General features: G+C 35.4%; 1 protein-coding gene across 1 annotated transcript; it reads left to right on the forward strand.

The window, feature by feature from the left end:
- The first annotated feature begins 6,087 nt into the window (after positions 1-6,087).
- LOC149556807 (trihelix transcription factor GT-3b-like) lies at positions 6,088-7,643 on the forward strand. The gene is made up of 2 exons (XM_089831356.1): positions 6,088-6,523; positions 6,689-7,643. The coding sequence occupies exons 1-2, from the start codon at positions 6,263-6,265 to the stop codon at positions 7,265-7,267; spliced, it is 840 nt and encodes a 279-aa protein (XP_089687482.1). The 5' UTR covers positions 6,088-6,262; the 3' UTR covers positions 7,268-7,643.
- Positions 7,644-12,440: the final 4,797 nt, after the last annotated feature.

The raw sequence follows: 12,440 nt of genomic DNA on the forward strand, positions 1-12,440 counted from the left end.
CCAACAACTAGCACACCAACACCCACAACCAACACCTACAACAACTCTTTCATGATATTTTCCATCTCTTTTCCTAATTCAGGAGTGCTCTGGATAATTTTAGTTGAAGCTAAAATAGGAGCCTCAATAACCTTTCCCTCATGCTTTGTTTGGTTCTCTTACTACATCCTCTTGGACTCCCCTCCCAACATTACCTAGAAACATTATCTCCTAGTTGCTCTTCTTACCCAAACTAGTTGCCGCTACACATAAAGTGGATGTAACCTATTCCATTCTTTTCCCACTTTCATTTATTAAGGAAGATCCTTCTCATATTCCTTGAGCTTTTTAGGGATGTTTCCAATTTTATATCTCCAACTGGGCTCCCATGGTGCATTCGTAATCCAGCTCTTTCTACACTACCCCCAATTTTTTTAGTACCATTATCTCATTGTAAAGCCAAGAATCACCTTGAAGGGAAGCCTTCGCTTTAAGCTTAGCAATAAGAAGGAAAGATAATTTCACTTCATGAGACTCTTTCCTTCCTTCTTCAGCAGCCCTAATCATAGGATCAATAGTAGTAGTAATTGTATTGATCTGGATATCAGAGTTGATATCCTACTTCTCTGTCCTCTCCTCTCGTTCCTCTTTAGTTGGGTTGTTATCCTTAGTAGCATGGTCTTTACCCTCATTTTCCTTACTAGTATCCTTCTCCATTTTTTCTTCGTTGTCATTCCTCTTTGTACTCTATTTCTCTTCATCCTCCCCCAAGGCTTCTAACCCAACATTAGAATAAGTAATTTTGTCCTTGCTACCCTCCACACTATCTTTACCTGTCAACACCCCTTTGCTCGCAGAATATCCATCCAAGTTGGAACTAAGGTCCCCCATTTATGTTTTGTCATCATTATCAGAATTCTTAGACTCTGTAATTTCCTCCATGTTTTTCTTATTACTCTCCCATTTGAAACCGTTTTTTATACTCTTACTTTCACTAGTGCCCTCCTTGCTTTTAACCTTAATTCTCTTAGAATGAGAATCATTGCCCAACACTTTCCACTTCTTCTCCAAAACTGGAGGGTTTAATGACCTTACTTTTATAGAAATTTTCCATATGTAAAATTAAACCTTCATGAAGCACAGGACAGGAATCTTTCTTCCTATGAGCATATAGGCTTTGAAGCAGAGAATCCCTCAAATAAAATGGAAAGGAGATCCTATCTTTATGCCTAAAATGATTTAGGAAAACAAAGTGAAATTTATGGACTCTCTTTGCTCTACCATCAAGAATAAAATACTCATGGATACATTACAACACGTCCCTCTAGATGACCTTAATCTGTTTTAGGTCATGGAAGTCTCCATTTTTCTCCAAGTTTTTCACTCTTGCTTCTGTCTTCAAGAATTTCTTAAAGTATGCATTCAAGATACTAGGCTCCTTTCTAAATTTTATCGCTTCCATAGAAAGCCCTATAAGCTTAGATATAAACTCTTCAGTCAAGTTCACCGTGACCCCATGCAAAGTGACCCTTTCTTCAAACCAAATTTTGAAGATCTCAGTAATGTGTGGTTTATACCCATGGAGTCTCTCAATGTAGTTTGTAACCTTCCCTTTCTGTAGAATCTCCCACATGGAAGCATTTTCCTTCCACTCCCTATAGTCACTCAGTTCTTTCTTTCATGGTTCCTCTCCCATCTCATGTTCTTCTTTACCTCTATAATTCGCCTGAGAAACCAAAACCAGAAGAGAGAGTAATTTTTTAATGATTACCGAGGAGCTTTTAACCTTACATATGTGTCGAATGAAAATCATAATAGCACCAAAGTACTTCCTAGGGAAGCTCAGCTCCCCTTAATAAATTTTCCAATCTTAGGAAATCTTTCCTTCTCTAGCATGTGCTTTGTCATAATTAGCTATAACCGTCAGCTCCACTTCCTTGCATAGATCAACTTGCCACCTCAACTTTCTTTCCCTATAGATAGCTTGGTTGGCAATCTAATTAGTAGTTGAGTTTCCCTCGCAAAATATATGAGAAAATAAAACATTATCAAATTTATTCATAAGATTTTTAATTTCTAGCATACTTTCCTCAATAATCCAAGTAATTAGGCTCTTATTATTAAGCATATCAATAATGTTGAGCGAATCTCCTTCCAACCAATGATTCTGATAACCAGAATCCACTGCCATCGTCATAGTATACAAAGCAATCATAACCTCTGCTTTATGGCTAGTAGATATCCCTATAGGAATGGCAATAGCATCAAAAATTCTACTAGTATGGTCCCTCAAAACACCTCCACAACCAGTTTTACTAGGATCTCCTTTTGCAGCCTTGTCAAAATTACCTTTAATCCATCCCATAGGTAGAGAATCACATTTAACATTCTATCTCTAATCATCAATTTTGGTTTTATTGCCTTTAGTCTTCATGGGATTATTAATTTGGATTTCATCACTCATTATTCTATGAGATTTGAAGTTTTCCTTAATAGCTCTGATAATATTGTGACCGAGAACCCATTCAAGAATTTCTTTGTCTCTAAAGATTCTATTATTTCTTTCTTTCCAAATTCCCCACCAGAGATGGGGTAGTGAAATTTTCCAAAGAAAACCAATATTAGCATCCTTTGAAGGACAACTCCAACTTTGGAAACATTGATCAATGTTATTATGCTGAACCCAATCTAAATTTTAATAGAGAAGGATATAACTCCACACTTTCTAATTGAACTTGAAATTTAAGAATAGGTGATTCCTATCTTTAGATGCCATTTTGAATAAACAAAATCTATTGACTAGATAAACCCCCTTTTTTGTAGATTGTCCAGAGTTAAGATTTTGTTTTGAAGCAAATTCCAAAAAAAATATTGATTTTAGGAGTAAGACCTTTAATACATGCTTTAGCCCATAAAGGTTTGTTACCCTTTTCCTCAGATCTAAAAATAGAAGAAATTTTAAAACAACCTCTAGGTTCAATCCCCCAAATCATATTATCTTCAATATGAGGATAAAGGCTAAAAGCATTCAGAAATAATTGGATACTGGTAAAAATCATATTACTTTCAGCAAGATTTATCCATTCACTATTAATCCAATAATTCTCCACTAAAATACCATAAATATTTTTGCATCTATCAACAAGAGTTTTATCCTCAAAATCCTCAATCAAAGGATGATCCAGAAACCACACATCATCCCAAAACCTGATTTTATGCCCATTGCTCACTTTTCAACTATACATAGTTGGCATGTAATATTTTCTTTATATTAATAAAATATATAGGCTCTCATTGCCTTTTGATGTGTGTGTGCGTGTGTGTGTGTGTGTGTGTGTGTGTGTGTGTGTGTGTGTGTGTGTGACACTGTAATTTAAGATGAATATATTAGAATCTATAAAATTTTAACTAAATATTTTTTAAGTAATAATTATAAATATTCAATAAATAAAAATATAAGAAAATCTAAATAGTATATGATAATAAATTATGTATATTTTATAAGCATTCACTTTACATAAGTCTATAAAAAGATACTTATTTGAATCAATATTTATGTGACTACAAAAATCAAGTTTCAAAACTCACAATCAAGCGAACCAAAAGTTTAAATATAACACATTTATCCAAATTGTTTAATTCAAGATTCATAGATAGAGAGATGTATGTGTATTCTCATTACAAGGTTTATTTATAATTACTATTGGAGTTTAATAATGAACTCATAGATATATTTCTCCTCTGTGGTAGTACTCATAATCTTCAGATAATAGCAATATTGTATTAGGACTAAATATATCCATGTGCCAAATATTATAGTTGGTACCTTTAAATTATAATTTACATGTTTTAAAGTTGAAAGGACACATTTGAATTGTTCACACCTATATTATTTGAGATAAATAATAAACAATCTATTTTTGAGGTATTGTCCTAAAGAAGGTTCATAAAAGAAGTATCATCAAATCCTAAATCTTATATCTCATTGTGTATACATGTTATATTTTGTCAATGTCACCTTATTGCATCAATGATTCTATATAAAGTAGTGGCCAACTCATTGAAATGCTAAAGGAAGGAGAGAGACCTTTGCTGAATTTCTCATTCACTTGAAGTTGCTAGTGGTTTCGAATGTACTCACACAAATTCAAAATCAAGCCAATGATGTGGCCCTTCAAGTTTAGGCTAATGAAGTGATCCTTCAAGCATAAACTATTAATATAGTCATTTAAGTTCAACATATTTATTGGACCATGAATGAAATGCTCTCTGCATTGTTGCTAGGGTTCCCCCTCTTTTTTTCCTCATGAAAAATCCCCTTGGTAGGGGCACTAATATAGTAACTATGAGTTCATATGATGCTACTATTAAAACTAGTATAGATGCTTCTATGTTTCATCAATTAGGTCTCCTTCTCATTAGTGACTATGTGCATGTTGTCAGTGAATGATTGTTTTCTTAAAGCTCTTAGCTCTCTTGCATCCTCTCAATAGTAGGGGTAGCCCCTAGCAACCAAGGCATGTTTTGCTAGTTGCCAATTTTTATTCACTTTCGAGAAATGTTTAAATAGTACTTCATATTTTAGATTGACAAAAACATAGCCTCAAGAAAGGAGGTTATATGACTTTTATCAATTGGAAAATAGTGGAAAAAGTAAAAGACTTTCTAGATGGAGAGTGTGGAAGCTGGGATCATTGAAACCTTCCTCTTAAATCAAGTTTTATAGCACTACTACTTGATTTTAAGTATGTCTTTAAACTAGTGAGTTGAATAACCTTAACCTTTTTGAGGTCATGTATTGTAACCATTTCAAACATTTTTGATACTTTTTTGTAATGTTAATAAATTGAGCTCATCACCATTTAGACTACTACTACAACACCTCTACCAATACACCAAGCATCCTTCAAGTTTTTTCCAATACTTCATATTCTAACTAGATCAATTTAAATATAAATTTTGGCACAGAATGTCTTACTACAATAATATCAATCTATAGGGTACCCAGTAGAGGATCCAATAGTTGAGCACCTTGACTTCGTTCATAGTCATCCTCAACACTAACAACATTAAAGTCACAACTACTATACAATATTGTAAAAAATATTAGACATTAAATCAACAAATGTTATAACAATTATTAAAAACAAAACTGCTAGATCCTCTCTCACAAGTTTAATATATACACATCTATACATATACACATACACATACAGATATATGCGTATACATATACATATGTATATGTATATGTATATGTATATGTCTATGTATACATACACATATATACATATACATATACATATATAGATACATACACACACACACACACACACACACACACACACACACACACACACACACATACGTGTACATATATACGTACATATACATGTATATGTATGTATATGCATATAGATATATATGTATACATATGTATATGTACATGCGTATATATATACATATACATATATGCGCGCGCGTGTGTGTGTGTCTCTGTGTGTGTGTGTGTTAGAGGGTTTTATATAAATGCAATCAAATGTAACTTCCCAATATAATACGAGCAATAGACTCTCTACAACTAAGAATCAAAGGCTGAAATGCATCCATTTTGCCAAACATATTCAAAATGCAATTCTTTACATTTGATTTTTTTTTTTTTGAAAAGGTTCTTAATGAGTCCACCTAGGATCATGTCTTGTTTACCATAAGACCTCATGTCTTGTTTACCATAAAATCTCATGTCTTGTTCAATGTAAGACTTTGAGGTCAAAATAAAAGATGAGGCTGAAATTTGACCTCAAGTAAATTTGATAGAATGGATACTCCTAATCCAAATAATTCACTTCTAGTATTAAATAGCTAAAATTATTTTGTAGAAGACCTCCCAATAAAATGAAGTATTTTAAAATACCATAATAATAAGACCATGTTTTGATTGTAGAATGTAAGGAACCATGGTCTTTATGGATTAGTTATATTAATGATGAATGGTGCCCCCTCACCAAGTTTGACACCGATTGCAAGAACGTTGAAATGTGGCATGAAAAGTGACGTTAATACGTGGACAGCAACCTCATTAGTCATAGCGAGCCAGTTGCCCCATTCACACGCCATTGACCCCAACACCCGCTAATCACCGCCATCTTTCTTTTCTCCGCGTTAATCTCTTCTCCGCGTTGCGAATTGGCGGCGCCTTCTCTACTTGACACGCTCTCCTCCCTCCCTTCAATCATCAAATCCATCACAAACACCATCTCTAATCTGAAAATCCACAGGAAAAATGGAAGAACCCACGGAATTGAAAGTGAACGACGGATTCGGGTACGGCTATGGATTCGGGTCTGACCGGATGGCTCAATGGAGTCAGCAAGAGACCAGAGATTTCATCGCCCTCAGAGCCAAGCTCGAGCACAGCTTCGTTCACACCAAGCGAAACAAGAATCTCTGGGAACTCGTTGCGTCTAAAATGACGGAAATGGGCTACAGGCGCTCAGCAGATCAGTGCAAGTGCAAGTGGAAGAACTTGGTCGCTCGCTACAAGGTTTGCACAAAATCCCCAAATCACAAATTCAATCCCCAATTTACATGTTTCCCCATTTACTAAATCCCCAATTCGTTCCTTGCTTCCCCTGTTTCTCTCCAATTTCTCCCCTGTTTCCCCCCAATTTCTCGCCTGTTTTGCTAAATTTTTGCGACCAAATTGCAGGAAGCATCCCCGGAGATCGATCTCGGATCGCGGCAGTGCCCATTCTTCGACGAGCTCCACGCAGTGTTCACCGACAAGATGGGGAAGCGAGCGCAGATGGATCAATCGGAGGAGGGGATTTGTGGGAAGAGGAAGAACAGGGGAGGTGTTATGAAAATGGCAGATGAGTGGTCGGATGAGGAGGAGGAGGAGGAGGAGGAAGTGGTGGGAATGGCGGCGAAGAAGAAGAAACCAGCATCTGCATCTGCATCGGCATCAGCGGACAAGGAGAGGCTCCGCGTGACGGCGGAGAGGTCGCGGGCGAACAGCATGCACGAGATATTGGAGGAATTCTTCAAGCAGCAGCAGGTGATCGAGAGGGAGTGGAGGGAGTCGGTGGAGTGGAGGGAGGCGGAGAGGAGGGAGAGGGAGAGGGAGTGGAGGGAGACGATGGAGAGGTTGGAGAAGGAGAGGCTGCTCATGGAGCGTCAGTGGAGAGACAGGGACGACCAGCGCAGGGCCAGGCAGGATGCTCGCGCTGATCACAGAGACGCCCTTCTCGCCGCCCTCCTCACCAAGATCGTCCGCCCCGATATGTGATCAGGGATTCATTGCTCATTGCTCATTGCTTCCCTGTTTTTCTGTTTTCTTTCTCTATGGTGTAGAAGATGGGTTTGAGCGGCAGATTCGTTCATTCATTTATTCATGGCTGACTATGTGAGAATTGGGTTTGAATCTTGCAAGGTTTATGAGAACTGGGTCTGAGTTGGTCATTCATGGCTGACAGCGATGAGAGATTGTTCTTCTCCTGGGGAGAATTGCATGGATTCTTCGTGGGTGGGGTACGGTGTGCAGAGTGCAGAGAATATACATACATGTTTTGACTTGTCTTCTGTGCTTCTTTTATTTATATTGTCTTTTCTTCTGATATACTATGGTTCTAAATTTGAATCCTGATAGCCATATTCTCATTTAAGCTTTGGATTATTTCTCCGAATATTGATTTTATTTTTTCATTGATAATTTGTTGGGTTTATTTTGCAGTCTAAACCGGTTTGGCATAGTGGATCTTAAAATAAATATAGCAAGTTGGTTGCTTTTCACATCTAAGTAATAACTAGTTTGCTTTATATTTCTATGTAGTTGCTTTATATTTTTGTTGAAGTGTGAGAAAATGATAATTTAAAATCTTTTATTAGTTTTCATAAAGGCTATTATTTAGAATTTAAAAATAAGTGTATAGAAATAAACAACAAAATATATATTCATGAGGCCACCACCTCTAAAATTATCTCCTAAAAATGTTGACCAGCCAGTGCTAACTAAAATAAATTTTGCATTGGCATGAGAATATCCTAAGTTTCATATTGTAAGATTGATGTATTGATATTTACAATTTTTAAAATATAAACAATACTTTTTTTTAGGTTTAATTCATTTTCATATACTTTTTTTAAAAATGGCAAGAGCAACTAAAATATCTACTTACCATAAATAAAAAGTTTTACATCTATCTTGGCTCAAGGGAGCATAAAAAACAATTAGGTGTAGCTTACATAAAAAACTAAAAAACTAATCCTGATTAAAATAGAATGACACATTGCCAAACCCAAGTAGAAACACTTAGAAGAAGTCCACAAAGAGCAAAGAACAAAGGTCAAAAAAATTAAAAGCAAGCTCATCCAAAGTAGGAGAAACCAATGCAACAATAAGAGTAGAAGCATCAACCATAGGATGGAGTAGCTAGAGACAAAGAGCCACTATAGTTTATTCGCAAAAACCTTAAGAGACTTGTCATTGTCATCTGCACAATAGAACAAGGAACAACCACAAAGAACAAATTAAGACATAAAATCATGAAGTAAAGATCCAATGTCTAACCTATAATATGAGAATAAGTGTTGCAAAACATCAATGTACACAATCCTGAAAAAGGTAGCCAAATCATTACCACTTTGCCAAAAACTATAATAAAGAAACGATGACAATATTTAAATAAATATTTAATTTTCTAAGGATTAATGATAGTTTTTTATATGTCTTGGAGTAAAAAATATTGTGTTTGTTTTACCCACACAACTACAAACTTGTTCTATAACATTCATGTTATCAAAACAAAACAAGGTAAAGTATGACAATGTATGTGTGTGTATGTGTGCTAAACGATCAAATATTATTTATTGTTTAAAAATCTTATAACAATATGGATGAGGAGTGAGTGCATATGCATGGGTGTATGTTGATATAGATAATGTATCTAAAAGTATTTAGTACTTATGAACTTGTATGTAAAATGAATTTTATAAATGACTTCAAATAGAAGGAATAACAATACATCATGTAATATAGCATATGTGCCATGTATACAAGACATTAACTTCAGTCTACAACTTCTCGCCCAACCCTGAATTTGATTTCGAACTTGGCTCTTGTGGCATGGGAGGGCAGGCCGATGTTCGGTCTGAGTCCTTCTATCTCTTTGAATCTACTCCCGGTGTTGACTTCTAACCAGGTTACCTAGGGGGAGGTGAACTTTGAGGCTTCTAGGCCTAGTTGTTCCATTTGTGGGGTTGACTCCACTTGCTTTGAAGTTGCGCTTAATTCCCTGAAAGATGACTTGGCCTTTTTGGGTACTCTTTCCAAGACTACTAAAGCTATCAAGGACCAAACATAGGTGGTGTTAGTTGTTAGTGGTGATAGTTGGAAGGAGGTCTTGAAGGGCAAGACAGATTGTTCTTCCTAGCTCAATAGACCAAAAATAAGCTATGGTTCAAATGGACCAGAGATTCTCCTCTCGGATGGTATGGTGGATAGTATATCTGATACAGAAGATGGTGGGTAGAAGGTTCTAAGGAAACAACGAAGCATTCACCAACCACCCTAGTAGAGTTACACACAAAAGCATAACTAAAAGGAAGGAAGGAAAAAAAATATCCTTTTTTCCAACGTAGAAATGTTGAGACAATTTTATTACAATGTGTGAGACATAAAGCCTACCTGGTTGCAACCATACACAATTGAATTACAATCAATGATCTTAGAAGCTTGAGCTCACAAAGTCAAAATTATCTTTCTTCTTACTATCTTATTGCTACATATTCTCATACAAGATCTCAAATATATAGCCATCAAGACCACAAGTTGACATGATAGATACAATTATTATAAAAATATAGGTCTTGCTACAAAGGGAAATCGGTGACCACTCTATTAAGAAAACTAATATTTGTGGGAACAAAGATGGGTCAACATGTGAGCCCAGGCAATATCCCCAAGGCCATAGAAAGGATTGAAAACACAAAACCTCTCAAAAGCCAATTACAAAACATTACTCGATATGCTAGGAAATGAGCGTGTCTCAAGCAAGGAGAAGGATAACTCTTTAGTGAGATAGAATTTAGTTCTATAAACGTAGAGGAATGATTTACAATAGGTCCACATCAAGTAACCAATTGCACAAAAAGAAATAACATGAACAACAAGGATTTTCCTATAAACAATAGACTGGTATAGGAAAATCAGGAAATATTTTTTGTTGATGCAAGATTTCCAAAGAACCCAAGATGCTCCTGCATCAATATCAACATCCCTTCAATTGTGTCTAGTAGGATGTTTTATTACCTTCAACATCATCAATCAACAAGGTCGAGAAGTGATGTGATCAGAAGTGGAAGCCAAAAGGAAGTGTAAGTGTATCAATTATGCCTAGTGGGTTACTTCTTTTCAAATTTACTACGGTAGAAGATTTAGCTATGATCCTCTTAGGTTCTTTGTTTAATGGGAAGAATAGTCTAGTTATTGCTAAATGACAAATTGACTTTGATCCTACCACAGAAATTTATAGGTTTTCCTCAATTTGGGAAAGATTACTAGGCCTCTCATCAGAATTATGAGATAAGAAAGTGTTTATGTGAGTAGGAATTCCTTTGACCATTATGTGTCTGATGATATTGTTGCTTTACTAAAATCTAGGCTAGTGTATGCTAGATTCTATGTCAATGTGGCGATTAGCAAAGCCTTACCCAAATTTGTTACTCTTAACAGTATATGCGGAAAGAAGCCTTGGGCCATTGTTTATGAGAATGTTCAGTTGTATTTGAAGAGATGTTGTAATTTTCAGTTACATGAGCATGGACTACAAAGTTTCTCAACCAAAAGACAAAGAGAAGGTGTGTTTGCTAGGGATTGTGAAGGAGAATGTTGTGGAGGGTTGGTCCTTGTCTTCACCTCCCCCAAAGTCCATGTTGGTAAGTTATAGGTGAGGTATTGAGAGAGGGATGTGAATCAATACTAGACAAAACATCAAACTTAAACACCTTTTATACCTTAAACCAATAAATCATTAAACACTGACACTAATATCTTCTTAATGTAATTAATAGCATTATCCATAGGTTTTGTATTCATATTATTTATTGCAGTGTAAAGTAAAGTAACTAAAGTAAACATCAAAACTCATAAACACATAGCACGATATTTTGGTCTCATAGAAAACCCTTGGTTAGAGGGGAAAACTATGGTGGGGATAGTACTTGCAACTCATCATTGTAGTAATAAGGTGCCCTATTAAGAGCTTACAATAATGTCATCTTATGAATGACCACATCATGTTAAAAGTGTCTAATAACCCGTTAGGAGTATCAACAATCCTATTAAAGACTACTCTATTAAGATATTTAATCCCACTAATATATTGTTCACCTTGTTAAAGGATTTACAATAAGTTCAAACCAAGAACCTTTAAATCCTATTGAAGACCACCTTGTTAAAGGATTTAACAATCTGGTTGAAAAACTTGTCAGGTATAAACAACAAATAAATTTGACTTGTACTAGCCTTTTTCTTCTTCTTGATAGGTCCTCTTTTCTCTTTGTTGTTTGTTCTTTTATGTGATAGCTTGTTGTATTGTTCCACTATTTCTCCTTCTAATAGTTGATCACTATTCCACACACATGTAGCACTTTCTCAATGTGTCCTCTACTCTCCTATCACTTTCTCAATGTATGTTACTCTCATCTCTTCTAATTTACTAATATCCCTTGTTTCATTCCATGACATGTTAGGTTTTCTCAATGTTTCCATAAACCATTTTTAGCCTTTTTCTTTAACTTCTTTGATAAGATTCTTTATTTTTGATGAGCTCTTAGGAATTTGATAACATTCTAGTCTTTCTGATAACTCTACTAGTTCTTTGATAGCATTTCCTATGTTGATAGAGTCCTGATATGAAACTTTACCTTGTTACCTTTTGACTTCTTTCCATCAATGAAAACATTAATAATATTTACTATAGGGTTCTAGGATTTTTTCAGGTTAATAATCTCCTACTTTGGCATCGATGGAAAAACTAACCATTCCATTCACTTACATTTAACCACTCCATGTACTTTTAAGTATAACTCTTCTACTCCATTTTCGCTACTACATTTTTTCTACTCCCCCTTTGGTCTTGCTTCCTCATACATCTTTGTACATTTATTTTCTCCTTCTCCTTATTTTTCTTATCATATACAATCTCTCCCCCTTTGACAACAATACCAAAGGCGCAGAAAATTATCTCTTACTTTTTGTTGTTGCCTAAATATTCTTCTGCTTGTTAGTAGCACTCATCAAAATTTTGTTCCATTCAACCTTTAGACTTGTGATGTTAGTAATATGACTCTTGATACGTATCATTCTATCAACAATATCTCCCTCTATTGTAGACCGTAATGTATTTAGTAGTGTGTCTATCTTTTTCATTTGCTTTTGCATAAGATCCATATATAGTGAT

This window comes from Cupressus sempervirens, chromosome 5 (genome assembly GCF_028749045.1).
Source record: "Cupressus sempervirens isolate cs-2001-9-10 chromosome 5, ASM2874904v1, whole genome shotgun sequence".
Classification (NCBI taxonomy): domain Eukaryota; kingdom Viridiplantae; phylum Streptophyta; class Pinopsida; order Cupressales; family Cupressaceae; genus Cupressus; species Cupressus sempervirens.

Bases quoted from the DNA above. Each gene is read 5' to 3' on its own strand.
- LOC149556807 (XM_089831356.1), top strand. From the start codon at position 6,263: ATGGAAGAACCCACGGAATTGAAAGTGAACGACGGATTCGGGTACGGC. The intron at 6,524-6,688 runs GTTTGCACAAAA...ACCAAATTGCAG, and splicing joins ACTTGGTCGCTCGCTACAAG to GAAGCATCCCCGGAGATCGA.